This window comes from Monodon monoceros, unplaced genomic scaffold (genome assembly GCF_005190385.1).
Source record: "Monodon monoceros isolate NGI ecotype Baffin Bay Population unplaced genomic scaffold, NGI_Narwhal_1 Super_Scaffold_5, whole genome shotgun sequence".
NCBI classification, from domain to species: Eukaryota; Metazoa; Chordata; class Mammalia; order Artiodactyla; family Monodontidae; genus Monodon; species Monodon monoceros.
Window position 1 is genome coordinate 46,126,990 of NW_021703782.1, and position 20,079 is coordinate 46,147,068.

General features: G+C 38.8%; 1 protein-coding gene across 7 annotated transcripts in view; it reads right to left on the minus strand.

Annotated features, from left to right (window-relative positions):
• ADAMTSL1 (ADAMTS like 1) overlaps positions 1 to 20,079 on the minus strand; it is a 755,614-nt gene that overhangs the window by 424,310 nt on the left and 311,225 nt on the right. For all 7 annotated transcript variants that reach the window (XM_029201839.1, XM_029201841.1, XM_029201844.1 and 4 more), the window contains exon 2: positions 9,841 to 9,968. In XM_029201839.1, the coding sequence (XP_029057672.1) occupies positions 9,841 to 9,968 (128 nt within the window). The remainder of the gene's footprint in view (positions 1 to 9,840; positions 9,969 to 20,079) is intronic.

The window sequence follows — 20,079 nt, forward strand, 5'->3', positions numbered from 1 at the left end:
TGTACTTTATAACACATACACACATGCCATAAGATTTGCAAATGATCTTACATTTGCTCGGTAGCCAAGAGGCAAAGAATGAGAATAAAAACAAATGTGTTTTAGCAACATCAAGTCCAACTTTTCCATCTTCCCCATGAGGAAAATGTGTATTATGAAACTCTAGGACTCTCACAATCTCACCCCATACAGCCCTGGAACTGGGGATTTATGAATTATTTTGGCTAGAGACAAAAGTTCTTCAATCTGCCCGTATCACCCAGATGTCCACTGCAAAATGAGGGCCCGGAGAATCATAACATTTTTCTTTAAAACCATTCATATTCAGAGCAGTTTTAGACTCCTCTTCCTCTCTAACAGCAAAATGGGTCACACATTCGATTTGGAGTTGAAGGGCGCCTTAAACATTCTTTCAATATAAACATTTATTGAACACCTATTCTGTTCCAGGCACTGTCCACTTGACATCGTAGATGAGCCACCTAAATCCCAGAGAAACTGAGAACCTAATCCTACGTCACACAGCTAGAGTGGGGTCAATATTCAAAATTAGTAGTTTGATAAAAAAAAAAAAGGGATAATCCACAAAATAGGATAAAGTTTCCATCAGAGGCAATGAAACACACGGTTTTTCTTAAGAGTCAGGTTCCCAAATAGGTGACTGTTTCCCATAGGAAAGGATCTCTATCTTGACTAATGAGTCCTACCCCAAAGCCAAGGTAGAGCTTGGCCCTGAAGCTATCTGAGCTTGGCATGTGTAGCTACGGGCTTCAGCTAATGATCACACATAAATATGATGTCACTTAGCGTTCTGTACTTATTTTTTTCTGTCTCTAGGTAAAGCACCCATTCCCCAATGTATGTAATTCTGGTATCTCTCTTTTTTTTTTTCCTCTTAATATCTTGTGCTCTTTTATTTCAATCTCTCTCTCTCTCGCTCTCACAAACACACACGCACGCACACACGCAGGCGCACACCCTTTCGTCCCTTTATCCCGCACCCCCCATCCCCAGTGGTTGAAACTAAGCAAAACAGAGTTAGATAAACTCCTCTCTTCTATTGTATTGATACAAACTGGGGTCAAACCGATGAAACAGAATTCAAGGAAGTCTTTCTTTTTTTTAGGGGGACAGGGAAAATGATTGATGCTGAATTGAAGGTGGAAAGTTAAACTCTATGGTTAAGGAATTTAATGAAATTGAGGGGAACCTGATCTCAGAGAATTTGCATAAACCACCCCAGTCACTGGGAATTCACTTAGTCAGTCACTAACAACCTGGAGGTTTAAAGGGTCATATCTATAAGCTTAATAATGGAATGGAAGAAAATTTCAGAAATCACGAAGTCTATTCACCACTTAGGGCAAGGTTGATCTTGAGTAATACTAGACAAGCGGAGAACTACACAGAAAGGTTATTGCTGTAGCTCACAGGAGTACAGAGGAAATCACTACTTTTATTGTCCTGACATGCTGGTGTCCATGACTTTTCCTCCCACACTGCAGATTAAGTCATTCTATAAAAACCTGAATGAGGAAGTTAAACATAAAGAAATCTCTTTATCAGAAAATATCTTCTTTTCTTCATAACCCCAACCTCTAAATTCTCAGAAAGCTGGAGACAAACGTCATCATTTCACTATCATGCCCTCCAATAGAGCAGCAATTCTAACACTGGATACACATTAAAGTCACTTGGAGAGCTTTTACAAAATTACTGATGGCAGGGCTCCAACCTCAGAGATCCTAATTTAATTGGTCTTCAGTGGAGCCCAGATATTTGTATTTTTAGTAAAGCTTTCCAGGTGACTCTAAAGTACAGCCGCGGTTAAGAACCAGCGCTACAGATGTATTACCTATTTACAGAACTGGGGGAAATTCTCTTAGTTCTTAAAATATCTTGCAACTATTATCAGTAGAAACTCAATATAATCAGTAGAAACTTAATAATATGATAAATTCCCAACAGCAAATTCTTGTCCCTTGGGCTTTATATCCTCAGTTACACCTAGAAATTTGCCTAATACATAGTAGATGTTCAATAAATATTTATTAAATGAATGCATGAAAACTGAGATTCAGTCTTAAAGATCATATGTTTCTGAGAATTTATTCATTTTTTCTAGGTTATCCTATTTTTTGGCATATAATGGTTCATAGTAGTCTCTATCACCCTTTTAATTTCTGAAGTATCCATTGTAATATCTCCTCTTATTTCTGATTTTATTTACTTGCATCTTCTCCCTTTTTTTCCCCTCAGTCTGGCTAAGGTTTTGTCAATCTCATCTTTTCAAAAAACAAACTCTCAGTTTAGTTGATCTTTTCGATTGTTTTTCTATTCTCTATTTGATTTATTTTTGCCCTAGTTGTTATTATTTCTTTCCTCTGCTAACTGTGGGCTTAGTTTGTTCTCCTTTTTCTAGTTCAGGCCAATAACAAACAAAGATATTGAAGTGGTAATCTAAAACTTCCTGACAAAAGCCCAGGACCAGATGGCTTCACAGGTGAATTCTACCAAATATTTTAAAAATAATTAATGCCAATCTTTCTTAAACTCTTCCAACAAAACAGAAGAGGGAATACTTTCAAACTCAGAACCTGAACAAGTAAAACAAAGCTGGAGGCATCACATTTCCTGATTTCAAACTGTATTACAAAGTTATAGTAATCAATATACTATGTTACTGGGACAGAAACAGGCATATAGACCAATGGAACAGAATAAAGAGCCTGGAAATATACCTGTGCTTATACAGTCAACTAATACTTGACAAGGTGCCAAGAACACACAATGGTGAAAAGATAGTCTCTTCAATAAATGGTATTAGGAAAACCGGATAGCCACATGCAGAAGAATTAAACTGTACCCTTATCTCACACCAAGTACCAAAAATTAACTCAAAATAGATGAAAGACTTATAAATATAAGTCTTTAAACTGTAAAACTACTAGAAGAAAACATAGGAAAAAAGCGCCTTGACACTGGTCTTAGCAACAATTCTTTGGTCATGACAGCAAAAGCACAGGCAACTAAGACAAAATTTGACAAGTGAAGTTGCATCAAGCTAAAAAGCTTCTGTACAGCAAAGGAAACAATCAACAGAGTGAAAAGCCAACCTACCTAGTAGAAGGAAATATTTGCAAACCATATGTCTGACAAGGGGTTACTATCCAAAATATAGTTTTTAAAAAGTCATATAACTCAAGAGTAAAAAAAAATCCCAAATAACCCAATTTTAAAAATGGCCAGAGGACCTGGATAGACATTTCTCAAAAAAAGACATACAAGTGGCCAAAAGATACATGAAAAGATCTTCACCATCACTACCATCAGGGAAATGCAAATCAAAACCACAAGGAGATATCACTCACATCTGTTAGAATGGTTATCATCAAAAAGATAAGTGGGAGAGGATGTAGAGAAAAGGGAGCCTTATGCACTGGTGATGGAAATGTAAATTGGTAAAGGCATTATGAAAAGCAGTATGGGGATTCCTCAAAAAATTAAAAATAACTAGTATATGACCCAGCAATTTCACTACTGGGTATATATCCAAAGGAAATGAAATCTGGGTCTCGAATAGGTATATACCTGTGTTCATTGTAGCATCATTCATAACATAGCCAAGATATGAAAACAACTTAAAGGTCCCTTGATGAATGAATGGATAAAGAAAATGTGGTATGTACATACAATGGGGTATTATTTAGTCTTAACAAAATGGGAATCCTGCCATTTGTGACAACACAGATGAACCTGAAGGACATCATGCTGAGTGAAATAAGCCAGACACAGAGAGACAAATACTGAATTATCCTGCTTACGTGTGGGATCTAAAATAGTAAAACTCATAGAAGCAGAGAGCAGAATAGTGGTTGCCAGGTGCAGAGGAGAGGGCGGAAATGAGGAGATGTTGGTCAAAGGGGACAATGTTTCAGTTATGCAAGATGAATAAGTTATGAAGACCTAAAGTACAGCATGGTAATGACAGTTAACAATGCTGTATTGCATACTTGAAATTTGCTAAGAACATAGATCTTAAATCTTCTCAACACACACACACACACACACACACACGCACACACCCACTAACTATGGAGATGGGACGGATATGTTACTTAGCTTGATTGTGGTGATCTTTTCACAATATATACATTTATCAAAACATCAAGTTGTACACCTTGAATATATATTATTTTTACATGTCAAAGATACCTCAATAAAGTAGTTTAAAAAAAAGAAAACTGAGTAGAAATAAAAAACTTCAGAAAAGCTACTGAACAAACCAAATAAGGAATTTTTAAATAAACAGAAAAAGACAGCCAAGAGTTATAGATTCCCAATATGGCTAGTAAAGGTTATGGACACTAAACACATTTCCACCATCTTTTATTTCAACAAACAGGTTTATGGGACAAACCAGGCCATAAATTGGTCCCAAACATTCAGTCATTGGCCTTAGTGTATTTTCCTCCTGAAAGAACATCAGATCTTGGAACAAAACATCCCCCTAAGATATATGACCTGGAATATTAGAAGTCCTGGTAATACATTTAGAATAGGCTTTGACCCAAAAAGTTAAAGGAAGGCAACTGCAAACTCTTAAACATATATCCAAAAATGTGAAATCTCCTCTAACACAATGAAAAGATCACCTCATATAAATGACATGACTAGTCGGACTCATTCTGAACTTGTATATCTTTCTGTTAAACAAACCTCAAACATTTCCAAGGAAAACAAGGCTGATAACACACAACATTTGATGAAGAATAACAGATAAATCTTGCTTTGGGGCTCACTTGTGCTGGAAGTCCTAAAACCTCTTAAGTCTTGTGAACCTTAATTGGATGTTATGACAGAGATGAGGTGACTTTAAAGGAAAAGACATCTGTTTAAGAAGCCAAATCTTAACATTAAAATTTTCCTTTTGGTATTTATTATTATACACCAAATCTTAAAATATTTCTTTCAGTATTTATTGTTATGCAGTGTATAAATTATTTGCTAATTAAAGCTTATATTCATGTAAGTATCAATATTATTATGGGAGAAAAGTTGTATTTGCAATTTAAAAAAAATTAGAGGAGTTAGCTTATTTTCCCTTAGCACAATTATTATGAAATGACAAGTTTGAATAATCGTCCCCATTCCTGTGAGATAATCTTCCTTGGGATATTTATGTTAATTTTTTTGTACTTATATTGATAACATTCTGGCAGCCACATCCCTTTGGAATAATATCACAATCTTAACTTTTTTTAGGCACCTCTACAGTGTGATGATTTTTATCTCTTGTTCATCTAATAATTTTGTTCAACTCAAAAAATTTTTATTCAACTCAAGAATTCAATTCAAAATGTATTAACTTTTTACAATGTTTTCATCCTTTATAGGTTTGCCTCTTTTTTTTTGTTATTTGGATATCTATGAAGTCAACGAGTATTTCGTTTAATCAGTTGGGATTTAACAAAATATTCGTACTGTTAATGTATTAAATACCTATTGTATTAATTTATTAATCCAGAGTATTAATTAGTCTGGAGATTAGTCTGGCATTTCAGAAAGTGAAAAAAGGTCATAAAAGACCTTTAAATCTTCTTCAGCCACCAATGCAAAGGCTGACACTACACTTAAGAGTATCAGCTGACTCACTCGCTATCTTTTTTTTTTTTCCTAAAAGATATCTGCACCACCATGTTCAGTGCAGCATTCTTATTTTTTAAAACATCTTTATTGGAGTATCATTGCTGTACAATGTTGTGCTAGTTTCTGCTGTATAACAAAGTGAATCAGCTCTACATATACATATATCCCCATATCTCCTCCCTCTCGCGTCTCCCTCCCACCCTCGCTATCCCACCCCTCTAGGTGGTCACAAAGCACAGAGCTGATCTCCCTGTGCTATGCGGCTGCTTCCCACTAGCTATCTGTTTTACATTTGATAGTATATATAAGTCCATGCCACCCTCTCACTTCGTCCCAGCTTACTTGTCCCCCTCCCTGTGTCCTCAAGTCCATTCTCTACATCTGCATCTTTATTCCTGTCCTGCCCCTCGGTTCTTCAGAACCATTTTCTTTTATTTTAGATTCCATATCTATGTGTTAGCATACAGTATTTGTTTTTCTCTTTCTGACTTACTTCACTCTGCATGACAGACTCTAGGTCCATCCACCTCACTACAAATAACTCAATTTCGTTTCTTTTTATGTCTGAGTAAATGAGCTGCAGTTTACACCTTTGACCTTGATCTTGGCACAGACCTAATATAGGGGTACATGTGATGTTAGACACATTATTCTTAAGTGCCTTACGCATCTGGAACTCCTTTCAGGCAAAAAGCTAAATGACCTGGCTGAAGACAAACCTAGAGCTCTCAGAGACACATCTTTAGTATCAAATTTTTTAAAAATATGCTTAAGTCATTTAGGTTGCAGAAGGATCATTTCCACTAAACAACACACCATACGAGGTCAACCAGACGAATGAATTTGCTAAAAGTATGATTTCAGAGTATTTAGTGGGAGAGGTGGAAAACTGGAGAGAGAAGAAGCAGCTTCTCAAGGTAGTTGGTACATTGTTTAATTCATGTGTAATAAAACAAAGGACCATCATAAAGTACAAGTAGGTAGAGTCTGTTTTTTAATTAAAAAAAAATAAAAGCAGACATTATATACCACTTGGTGATTAGCAACAATTGCATTATTAGAGTTACTCAATGAAACCTAATGGAATCTTACAGAAATTATCAAAAGTTGTAGAAAAAATTTTATACAGTGCCTTCCTTTATTGCGCAAATTAAATTTGCAGCAAAAGGCAATAATCAATGTTGCAATATCAGAAATTGGGAATATCAAGCACTGCTTACTTTCTGTGAGCCTAGAAAAAAGACAGGGGAGAAGCCAAGGAAAGGATTCTGCTCAGTATCTCCCTGGGTCAGGGCTGTTTTCCCAGCACTAAGTACTGCCGGTTGAGAATGAAGGATTTTATATTTAATGCTAGTTTATATTTTCACTGTGCTTTGCCTCCACTGATTTTTTTTTCCCAAAAGATCACTCAGAGAAGATGTTCTATACTCAGGGTTTTAACCAAGCCTCCTCCAAGCTCCCAATCCATCAGGGAACATACTTAACTCCAGAAGTTGAGCTACTGTCATCTATTCCATACAATCTGACTATTTTAGCTTCCATTACAGTTCTATCATATTGGGAATAGAATAATTATTATCTGATATCAGACCTAAATGTGACCTGTGAGATCATATCACCAGGGCTAGAAAATGGGCCTGGCAGGTTAACTCGGCAGGTGGATGGGAGTTACTTGGGCTGAATTGGAATGCTGACCATTACATTACAACACACATTCTAGTTACCAGCTGGGCCTGTAAAGACATATACATTCATAACCTCTGACCTTTCCCAAGAGTTATAAGGTGACTAAATTGAATTTGGATGCCTAAATATGGAGTGGAGAGATGAGAGAAAACTTACTAAGTCCATTAACCATTAGAAATGAATTGCCACAGAAGACCATCCATGGTAGATTGCCAAAATGGTCCCAATTCTTTACCTGCCCTACATCGCATGGCTTTCCTTGTAACATTTTTGCTCTTGCACATTGACTTTGGACTTGGCTAGTAACTTACTTTGGCCAATGTACATCTTTTAAAATAATTATGACAGGACTATTTATCTGCTCCCGACATATATTTTGACACCATTCTTCAACAGGGTTTGTGTTGTGAAGTGACTTTATGCTGAACTGTACTGATTCTGGTTCTCTTGAGAAAAACAACACATAGGTTGATTCAGCTGTGCAGTCACTTCTTTTATTATTTCTTTATGTTCTTACCAGATCTGGGAATGCCATCTGTTTGAAGATTTTTTTCTTTTTCTTCAAATCCCTAAAGAATAGGCGGTCCACTTCTCTCCCCATTCTTTTTTTACTTCCTATCCACACCAGTATGAGTTTACTGAATGTGTTTTTTCAATATTTGAGAGTCAAATAGAGACATATATACATTCATAATTTTAGAATTTACATTCTACTTTTTCAGTTCATTATAAATAGATGACAGCCTTGACCCAAGTAGATGACACTGATACCTCCCATAGTATCTTAATAAAACCCTAACGACTGGAGCCTTCATTTACTAGGTGACAAAAATGGTAGTTTTGAATATCACAGGACATCAATATTTGATGATTTTCCAGATGACAGACTTTCACTTGTGGTTTTAATTCATTCCTGAAGTTGTTTCTCACTCAGTACAAGGTTTTCACATCACTGAGCCAATGTGAAAGTTCCCATACATTTCTTACCAGGTTTGTGAGACACATGTTTTGGTTCATCCCTACAGAATATTCAAGCATGCTTACTTGGGCAAACTACATAATAGGAACATTCCAAATTTGTACCCTTTGGCTTTACTGATGTGTGTTTATTATCAGTTATGGCCCAAAGTGCTATCACCATATAGCACAGATTTAGGAAGTTTTTGATATTCATGATTAAGAGAACAGGTGAATCATTACGATGAAAGGTCTATTCTTTCTTATCGGTTCACAGATCTGGTTTGCTATGAAGCTGGCCTCCAATGAAGACAGACAAACTCGCTAGTGGATTCAACCAACAGACTGATCTTCAGTGTAGACCCAAACACCAGAATGGCTAAATACCAGAATTGATCCGGTATCTTTCAAGATATGCCCATTGGCCATTTTCCCCCTGGGTATGTTATTTCCACTGGGGCCTCTCTGGAACCAAAACGATATTTAGTTATCAATGGATTCAGTGAGGAAACATCTATTGAGCTCTTAATATCTCTCAGACCCTGTGCAGACCTGGGGGATACAGAAAAAAGTAAGACCTGGACCCTGATTTCAAGAAATTCTCACTCTTATTAGAATAAGTTGACATTTTCCTGAAACTGTATCTCACCACTTTCTGCTGTTCATGTAAAGTCTAGAAGAATCAGCAGATGAATAATCTTTCCTTCTTCTGTTTCATGTTTTATTTATAATATATAGTAATTTTGATCAAACCTCTTCCTTGCCACATATAACACTTTTCACTGTCGAATAAAATCTTTCATTAAAAAAATATTACCATAGTACTCTGTATTTTATACTTCGGAGAAAAATCTAGTCATAGACCACACAGTTCAAGAAGCACTTTTGAATTATTATTATTATTCTGAGTAAAGACTTTCCATTCTAACACCTCCAGCCTTTTCCTTTCAGCTTAGGAACTGTCAGCCACTCTTACTTCCCTTTTCATCATCTCTCCCAGTGTTCATGCCCCAATTTCCACTGCAGTTCCTATTCTTCCAAACCTCGTAATATGTAAAACTCATCATTCGGGAAACTGAATGACCTTGGGGAACTTCTGGTCGTTATAACATCTAAAGAAACCAAATCAATATATCCTTCATTTTCAAACTACTTGGTAACATTGGAATCCAACATAATATGCTATTAACATTAACGTTAATTTTTTTGTTATTATTGTCACCATAATTAAGATGGTACCAAAAGTATAATATGTTATGGAGCTATAGATACTAGATCCATTTCTAATAATAAATTTTCCTTCCAGTTCTAACATGAAAACAGATAAGAAAATTTGCTTGGTGAATGAGATAAATTCTATATTGCTTATCATATAAGAGTATCTAAAAACTTAGCTGGAGATGGTCATATTTAATTCTTTGGACCTTCCTTTCATTCCTTCATCTGGATTTGTGTGCAACAAAATGCTCTGCGTTTCTCCAAATGTATGCCTCCAACCTGCTCCCTCGGGGCCTTGCAAAAGCTCCAGGTTGTGGGTTCAGGACTTACTTGCTGCTAAGACAGCGCCTCAGCGAGTAGGAGGCCCCTCCACCGCAGGTGCGTGAGCACTCACTCCACGGGCCCCAGGCGTCCCACAGGCCGTCCCGGTCCTCCTCAGAGCGTGCGGTCCTGGAGCTCTGTGAGGAACGAGAGGATGGTCAGTATGAGTCCTCAGTGAACGGGGAAACGTGCGCCCTAAAGCGTGGGTGGTCTGTGTGTCTGTACATGCTGGCCTTGCTGAGGATGAAGATGGGCTCAGATTCTCAGATTCTTTCCAATTTAACACTGTGCATATGTTTAGGGAGAGGGATATTTGAGTTCAAGGACCCTGGGCTGTGATTGAAAAGGGCAAGGGACTGCATTTATGGGAGTGAACAGAAAAAGGTGGCCAGAAATAAGAATCTGGGTCAGAGGAAGATAGATTGCACTGAAGTCACAGTTTTGCCCAGGGTTCATGAGTCTACGCTTGTTGCTTTGTGAAGAGAGAAGCTGCACTCAGAGATGTTTCTGCTCTGAGAAGACTGACATGTGCATACCAGCACTGCTTTCCAAAATTTAACGTTTTATACAACTGACTTTTCTTTAAATGAAGCAGCATCATTCCTAGTTTTCAGATGTGTTAATGAGAATAATTGCATGAAGTAACTTCAGTAATGCAAGGATTGGCTCCAGACAGACAGATTTGCTTGTTATTGACAGACTCCCTAGTGAAATCTGCATTTACTGTAAGGAAAATTGTTATGTGTAGGTCTCCATGTAGTGCTTCACATTTCTTAGAAGAGTTAAAGAGAAAATTTGTGCCAGTTACATAATAGAATAATAATAATAGTTAATAGAACAGGTTCTGAAGTTAGAAACTGCCTGGGTGGGCTTCCCTGGTGGCACAGTGGTTGAGAGTCCGCCTGCTGATGCAGGGGACGTGGGTCCATGTCCTGGTCCGGGAAGATCCCACATGCTGTGGAGCAGCTAGGCCTGTGAGCCATGGCCACTGGGCCTGCGCATCCAGAGCCTGTGCTCCGCAACGGGAGAGACCACAACAGTGAGAGGCCCATGTACCGCAAAAAAAAAAAAAAAAAGAAACTGCCTGGGTTTGGATATGGATTGTTTTTTAAGTAATTATATGTCCTTGTACAAGTAACTTACCACCTCTTTACACTTCAGTTTCCCTTTCTACAAGATGGGGATAACATTATAACCATGACACTACATCCACGTGTGTGCGTGCACACCCACACACACACTGTAGAAAGACTAGTTATACAAACTAAACTTAGGACTAGTTTCAGAGTAAATCACAAATAAATATTACCTATAATTATTATGTTATTATAAATTGAGAATGTGTCACATATGTACGTTCACAGTTGTATTAGTCTGCTCATGTTGCCGTAACAAAATACCAGCCTGGGTGTTTTAAAAAATAAAAATTAATTTTTCCACAGTTCTGGAGTCAAAGTCCGAGACCAGGATGCCAGCATGGTTGGCTCCCAGTGAAGACTTTCCCTTTGGGTTGCAGATGGCTTCTTTGTCACTATGTGGTCACATGACCTCCACTTTATGTAAGAGCAAGCTCACTGGTGTCTCTTGTTAGAAGGGCACTAATCTCATCATAAGGGCCCCACCCTCACCACCTCATCTAACCCTAATTATCTCCTAAAGGCTCCATCTTCAAATAACATCACATTGGGCAGGAGGGCTTCAACATAGGAATTTGGGGGGGATATAACTCAGCCCATGGCAAGAGTTCTACAAGTACCTAGTGTAAACTGTGGCCAAGTTACTTTACTGAATAAACCAAGTGACACCCATATAGTAAAGGTAGTATCACTTCATGTCAATAGCATACACATGACAAATGTTAAAATTTCAAAACTATTTATATTTGGAAAAAGCAAACTGTAAAGAAAATGTGCATGATAGGCAATATGACAGTTCATCTTCAGTTTTTTCTCTAAGGAGAGAGCATAGGCAGTGTATAATACTGGAAGAGCATGGAATACAGAGGCGACAGGAGGGTAACCTCTTATAAAGCATTGTGAGAACTTGAGATGATGCAAGTAAAATGACCAGCATATAGTAGGCTCCATAAATGGTAGCTCTTGAAGACTTTCTCACGCCCTATCTAGTTTTACTCAAGGCTATATCATCCAATTAGGAGGAGCTCCTGAAAAAGAAAAGCACATTGTTTCACCCCTAGAAAACTATTTATTTTGCAGTAATGGGATTCTTTATAAATATGTTGCTATGGGGCTCATTTGTCAAATTGACTACTCCTTGGAACTTTTACTGCCGGTATAAATGGAGCCACAAACCTGGCTTTAGAGTATTATATCAAGGATTGTCTAGCTGGTGCATGCTATATTTAGAGTCCTAAATCATTTGAAATGAGCAGTAGGATAGATAGTGGTTAGAAGTAGGGACTACAGACGTACTCAGCCTGGAGTGGAATATTGGCTCCAGAGCCTCCCAGCTGGGATGTTCTCGTGCTTCACTTTTCTTATCATAGAATGGAGATAATAAAACTATCTACATCACTGAGACATTGTGAGGATTAAAATAGTTAATATATAAAAAGCACATAAGACAGAAATAATCCAAATGTCCGTGGGGGGATGAATGGATAAACAAAATACGCTATAGTCATACAATGGAATATCATTCAGCCTAAAAAAGAAAGGAAATTCTGACACATGCTACAACATGGATAAACCGAGGACATTATGCTAAGTGAAGTAAGCTAGATACAAAAGGATGAATATTATATGATTTCACTTACAGGAGGTACCTAGAGTAGTCAAATTCATAAAGACACAAAGTCGAATGGTGGTTGCTAGGGGTTGGAGGGAGGGGGGAATGGGGAGTTATTGTTTAATGGATACAGAATTTCAATTTGGTAAGAAGAAAATAATTCTGGAGATCGATGGTGGTGATGGCCGCATAACAATGTGAATGTATTTACTGCCACTGAACTGTACACTTAAAAATGAGTAAGACAGTATATTTTATGTTTTATATACTATGCCACAATAAAAACAAATACATACGCACACTTTAAAAAGCTCGTAGGGACTAAATAATAAATACTATGTAAGCATTTGAAGCTATTATTAACATTATTATTTAATATTACTTATTAGCATCATGGGTAGCAGTGCTTTTTTTTTTTTCTGCTGAGCTTAGTTGAAACACTGCACTATGTAAGGTTCATCTGTCTTAAAACCCTGACTTTCCCACAGCAGAACCTTCCAGTCTCCTGCCACATGACACTGACGTGGTGATATGACCTGCCAGGAGCTTGAGGTTCCTATAAAATGCAGCACTGAATAGGAAACAGAAACACATTGGTTACCCCCAAACTTGTCCTTTCTAAAGGAAGTATTTACTGAGCTCCAAAGCCTGGTTTTTAGGGTTAATAAAGCCGATCTCTAATCACAGCAATACGGGGTATTCTGTTTCCAAGCTTAATAGGGTAGTGAGGGAGGAAAGACCCTTTGCCATTTAAATATTCATACCGAGTCTCTTGCTCACCCAGTAAATTCATTCCTCAGATTTTTAAAAAGTTTATTGTGTACCTCCTGGCTCCCGTTTTGTTTGCTCTGTGTGACTGGAAGATGGTTCTGTTGAGAGAGTATTTGCCTGATGCAGTAATTATTTCCGTGACACACATGCATTGTACAATGCAATTTCCCTTATTTTATTAAAATTCAGTCTGACTGAGATGAAAACCAGCAACACAAATGCTAGCCTGCATGAAGTAATTAAACTAAGCGAGATGAGTGATTACAAATTATGATACTATCCAATTACTACAACTGAAAAAAGAATTCCACGTGCAGCATTCACATGTGAACTCTACTCCCATGTGAGGTAAGAACACCAGAATGCCAAATCCTGCAGCAGTTTCTCTCTGGCAGCTCTCTGGATAAGATATTTAGGAAATAATGTATGGCTGAGATGTGGTTTTTCTAGAGAAGCAAATTGTTTCAAACTCTGTGCTAAAGTTGCTTGATATTTTTCATGTGCCATGTCTGGAGAGGCACTAAAATGGCTCTAAGGTGAGGGTTCATTGACTAAACATCTTACCTCATCACCAGTTACAAGTTTCCACACAACTAGACGTACTAGGTGCCCACATTTCCCTGAAGGACATTGCACACTAGCCCAGAAGAAAGTCATGGACCTATTCCTTAAACTGGAACGAACTCCAACTTTTCTTTTAACCAGCGGAATAAACATAATTCATTTTAACTGAATTCATGTTTAATGTTAGAGAAAGTAATTTTCCTCCTCTTTAACTGTGCCAGATTTTTACATCTATAACCAGAAATGACATTTCAGCAATGCCTTGCAGGTCATTTAAGACATAGAAGCATTTGCTTACTACAATTGTTAAGAGGGCCTTCATTATAAATAACTTTCATACTTAGTCCAGGAGGGACTCATGTTTATTACTCTCTTATTGTGGAATGTGCATTCCACTTCACTTCAAAGTAGCATTTTTTAAAAAGTGTAAACTTTGAATTGCATGTAGGAAGAAAAACTGAAGCAGAAGAAAACAGGAATAGATAATGAGTTGCCTAGAGGCAATGCTGATTGCTTCTGAAACCAAAATTCTAAGCTTTCCCATTACATCCCCACCAATGTTTCTTGATTTGATTTCCATCACATAAACCTAATATCTTAATGTCAATATCTCAGAAACAAGGTCATGAATGTTATAAAAACACAGCGATCAAGAGATTATTCCTGACCACTGCTAGAAATTTCAGCAACAGTGTCAGGTGAGACGATGGTCTTTAGCTACTAATTGACAGAGGAGAAAAGTGCAACCATTAAATTCTGTATGTAAGCCAAGATTCCACCAATAGGAGGTTTATCAGAAAAGGTCAAAACTGCATCTGATGTTGAACTTGAGGGGAAAGCCCATTTTAAATTTCCTTCTTAGTATAGCACTTACTTTTTTCTATAGTCACTGGCTGGGTTAGAATGGATAACTGGCACCTCCTCTGAGTTGACATTTCAGAAATCTAGCGAACACCGAGAGGAGAAAGGCCTGAGTCTTGGTTCTACAATCCTACGAAAATCAAATACTTCCCATGAGTTATTCAGTTTAGAAAAAGCCTAGCTATTTCTAGATCCTTGGTGCCACATGATGACCTTTGAATATAGCACTGATGATGACTCGTACATCAACTACAGTTGACTCTTTAACACTTGGGGGTGAAGGGTGCTGACCCGCACTCAACTGAAAATCTAGGGTAACTTATGGCCGGCCCTCTCTACCCGCAGTTCCTCCATATCCACAGGCCATGTAGAGCTACAGTCTTTACTATTGAAAAAATCTGATATAAGTGGAGCCACGCACTTCAAACCTGAGTTGTTTATGGGTCAACTGTAGTTTCGTTTTAGAAAATTCAGCCATCAACTTCTCAGTTTCCATCCACCCTTGTTCCTGGTCAGTTAAGTGACTCTAAGCCTCAGTCCATGCCAACTGCCTGGAATATAGACTGTGGCCGACATCACTGTATACCTTCTAGGAATATTCGAAGATGAGAAGAGCTTCTCTAAATCCATCAACCTCAGAATGGTGTCATTTTCTCGCTATTACTGCTTTGTCTAAACGTGGTTTTCATCTGATCGTTTTGTGGTTAATTTCAGAGGCAATTGCAGCAGCCAAGTCTCAGGTGAACAGCTTTAAGCCTGACAGCTACAAGTAGTTAACACAGAGTAATCACACGAAGCTATTGTTTCCCTGCACCTCGCAGCCCAATAGACACTTAACCTCAGAATGACCTCCTATGTACCTCCTTAGCCAGAACCCTCTTCCACTGGAACCTGAACAGGTTATCAAAGACTTAGGAAAGATGCTGTAGGACAAAGCACAAATTAGCAATAAGAAGACGGAATTATATCTACTCGGAGATACATACACAGAGTACCTGGAAAATATTTTTTCCAAATGTTGTAACAAGAGGTCAAGTTATAGAGAACAAAATGAAAACAAAAGTAGGTTCTGAGGAAATGGCTGACAGGTTTTTGTAGAATTGAAGTCTTATAGCAAATGAAGGTATCTTATAAGCAAAGTGTTCTTCAGACATCAACAGATCCTCAAAAGTAGGAAAATGGGTAATGGGATGAATGGAAGAGCGGTTCTTACTCTTTCAAAATCAGCAAGGAGGTTTTCCTCTTCTCCCAGACAGACAGCATTTAGCTTAAGCCATCTGGACCTGTGTATGTGACTGTACTAAATGGATGTTACACACCTCGAAATTAAAAAGGGGGGGAGCAACTCCTCCAGCGATGAGAGAACCATTTTTCCTGTGGTGTGCCCATGCAATGTGGAGAAATCTATACACAGGAACATCCCATCTGTGTACCAAGTTTTGGAAACGAATTTGCAGACTTCATTTTTAGCTTCCCTACATCAGGTCCCTATAAATCTTACCTAATCCTTGGCTTCTTTAAGAACTTGGAATACGGGTTCTGCCGCCAACTGTACATGGTAGGAGTTGTGATGCTCTGCTCCTGAGAGCTTACAGACGTTAAGCAGTAACTGGGCTCTTGTAAAAGTCCATTAGCTTTTTGATGTACTTTCTTAAAGAGCAGGGTGTGTGGATGGATACTGAGGCATGCGCCTTCCCAGATATTTGCTGCTGGCTTTGCTGAGGAAATTTAGATCATCTGGTTCTTATCACAGCTGCACTGCTGGGGTATATGATGAGCTGACAGTGACACAGTGCACAGTCTTTCAGAGGCCACTACGTGAAGCCTGTCCCTTGCTACTGAGGAGAAAAGTCAGTTCTGTAACAGGGTGGAAAAGCTATCTAGGCCACAGCAGGACTTTTGGGTACTCTTTTCCTTTTCCTATTGCTGTGTCCATGCATGCACACAGAGGTGCCCCTTTCACATTGCTGTAAGGGCACCTAGCTGCACCTAAACCTAGGAGGTGGGTGGTGAGGGGAAAATGCTGGGATTGATTAAGTACCTATGTGCCAGGAAGTATGCTAGAATTTACATGGATGATCGTATTTAATCCTCAAGATGAGCCACGTCAGGTAGGAGAAGTTCTTCCTATTTTACCAGTAAGAAAATTGAGGCTCAGAGAGGTTGAACACCTTGCATCAAGGTACAGGAGAAAGAGCACAGGCTTGGCGGTGGGACAGACCTTCCTAGACATATGTTAGTAAACTTGACGAGAGCCCTTTGTCAGATCTCTTTGAGCCTGGGTTTCACCATCTGTGAAATGGGGATATTTATGCTTCTTTTCCTAGGGTGATGGTGAAGATTAACTAGAAAATCATATGTAAGGTGCCTAGCGTAGTTTCTAGCAGGTTGGTGTTAATTATTTCATCTCTCCATTCAGGTCACAAACATTTGTCCCCCTGCCCCACTCCCCTCTCCCCTTGCCAAATCACACAGCTAGTACCTGGTGGGACCACGTTGGTTTTTGTTTTTTGTTTTTTTTTAACATCTTTATTGGAGTACAATTGCTTTAGAGTGTTGTGTTAGTTTCTGCTGTATAACAAAATGAATCAGCTATATGCATACATATATCCCTACATCCCCTCACTCTTGCATCTCCCTCCCACCCTCCTTATCTCACCCCTCTAGGTGGTCGCAAAGCACCGAGCTAATCTCCCTGTGCCATGCAGCTGCTTCCCACTAGCTACCTACCTTATGTTTGGTAGTGTATATATGTCCATGCCACTCTCTCACTTCATGCCAGCTTACACTTACCCCTCCATGTCCTCAAGTCCATTCTCTACGTCTGCATCTTTATTCCTGTCCTGCCCCTAGGTTCATCAGAACCAATTTTTGTTTTGAGATTCCATATATTTGTGTTAGCATATGGTATTTGTTTCTCTTTTTCTGACTTATTTCACTCTGTATGACAGACTCTAGGTTCATCCACCTCACTACAAATAACAACTTCGTTTCTTTTTATGGCTGAGTAATATTCCATTGTATAAATGTGCCACATCTTCTTTAACCATTCATCTGTCAATGGACACTTAGGTTGCTTCCATGTCCTGGCTATTGCCAATAGGGCTGCAATGAACATTGTGGTACATGACTCTTTTTGAACTATGGTTTTCTCAGGGTATATGCCCAGTAGTGGGATTGCTGGGTCGTATGGTAGTTCTATTTGTAGTTTAAGGAACCTCCATACTGTTCTCCATAGTGGCTGTACCAATTTACATTCCCACCAACAGTGCAAGAGGGTTCCCTTTTCTCCACACCCTTTCCAGCATTTATTGTGTGTAGATTTTTTGATGATGGCCATCCAGACTGGTATGAGGTGATGCCTCATTGTAGTTTTCATTTGCATTTCTCTAATGATCAGTGATGTTGAGCAACCTTTCATTAGTTGGTTGGCAATCTGTATATCTTCTTTGGAGAAATGTCTATTTAGGTTTTCTGCCCAGTTTTGGATTGGGTTGTTTGTTTTTTTGATATTGAGCTGCATGAGCTGCTTGTAAATTTTGGAGATTAATCCTTTGTCAGTTGCTTCATTTGCAAATATTTTCTCCCATTCTGAGGGTTCTCTTTCTGTCTTGTTTATGGTTTCCTTTGCTGTGCAAAAGCTTCTAAGTTTCACTAGGTCCCATTTATTTTTGTTTTTATTTCCATTACTCTAGGAGGTGGGTCAAAAAGGATCTTGCTGGGCTTCCCTGGTGGCGCAGTGTTTGAGAGTCTGCCTGCCGATGCAGGGGACACGGGTTCGTGCCCCGGTCCGGGAAGATCCCACATGCCGCGGAGCGGCTGAGCCCATGAGCCATGGCTGCTGAGCCTGCGCGTCCGGAGCCTGTGCTCCGCGACGGGAGAGGCCACAACAGTGAGAGCCCCGTGTAATGCAAAGAAAAAAAAAAAAAAAGGATCTTGCTGTGATTTATGTCACAGAGTGTTCTGCCTATGTTTTCCTCTAAGAGTTTTATAGTGTCTGGCCTTACATGTAGGTCTTTAATCCATTTTGAGTTTATTTTTGTAAATGGTGTTAGGGAGTGGTCTAACTTCATTATTTTACATGTAGCTGTCCAGTTTTCCCAGCAGCACTTATTGAAGAGGCCGTCTTTTCTCCACTGTATATTCTTGCCTCCTTTATCAAAGATAAGGTGATGGAGTCAAGGTGGTGTATGAGGAGGATGTGGAATTCGTATCTCCCCACAACAAAGGCACCTACCAGGCACCAGTGGGGGACCATGCACACCTAAGGGGATGGGAGGAACCCCAAGAGACCGGTGACCTCTCCTTTTGGCTTATTGCCCCCCACCCTTTTTTTTTTTCTTTTTTGTTGTGGTTTTATTTTACCTTGTTGCAGTTGTTTCGATTATAGATTTTTCTAATTTTATTTTTTATTCTTTGATATTGTACTGCTCCTTTTTTCTCTTTCTTTCTTCCTTTTTTTTTTTTTTTTTTATATAACCATGAAGGTTGTGGGATCTTGGTTCCCAGGCCAGAGGTCAGGCCCCAGCTCCTGTGCTGGGAGCTCGGAGTCCAAACCACTGGACTAACAGAGAACCTCAGACCCCAGGGAATATCAATTGGAGTGAGGCCTCCCAGAGGGCCTCATCTCAGCACCAAGACCCAGCTCTATCCAACTGCCTGCAAACTCCAGGGCTGTACGTCTCAGGCCAAACAACCAGTAAGACAGGAATACAGCACCACCCATCAAAAAAATGAAACATCAAAAAAATATGTTACAGATGAAGGAGCAAGGAAAAAACCTACAAGACCAAATAAATGAAGACAAAATAGCCAAACTACCTGAAAAAGAATTCAGAGTAATGACAGTAAAGATGATCCAGAATCTCAGAAACAGAATGGAGGAAATACAAGAAACATTTAACAAGGACCTAGAAGAACTAAAGGGCAAACAAACAGTGATGAGCAACACAATAACTGAAATTAAAAATACTCTAGAAGGAATCAATAACAGAATAACTGAGGCAGAAGAACGGGTAAGTGAGCTGGAAGATAAAATGGTGGAAATAACTGCCAGGGAGCACAATAAAGAAAAAGAATGAAAAGAATTGAGGACAGACTCAGAGACCTCTGGGAGGGCATTAAACTCACCAACATTCGAATTATAGGGGTTCCAGAAGAAGAAGAGAAAAAGAAAGGGTCTGAGAAAATATTTGAAGAGATTATAGTCAAAAACTTCCCTAATATGGGAAAGGAAATAGTCAATCAAGTCCTGGAAGCACAGAGAGTCCCATACAGGATAAGCCCAAAGAGAAATACACCAAG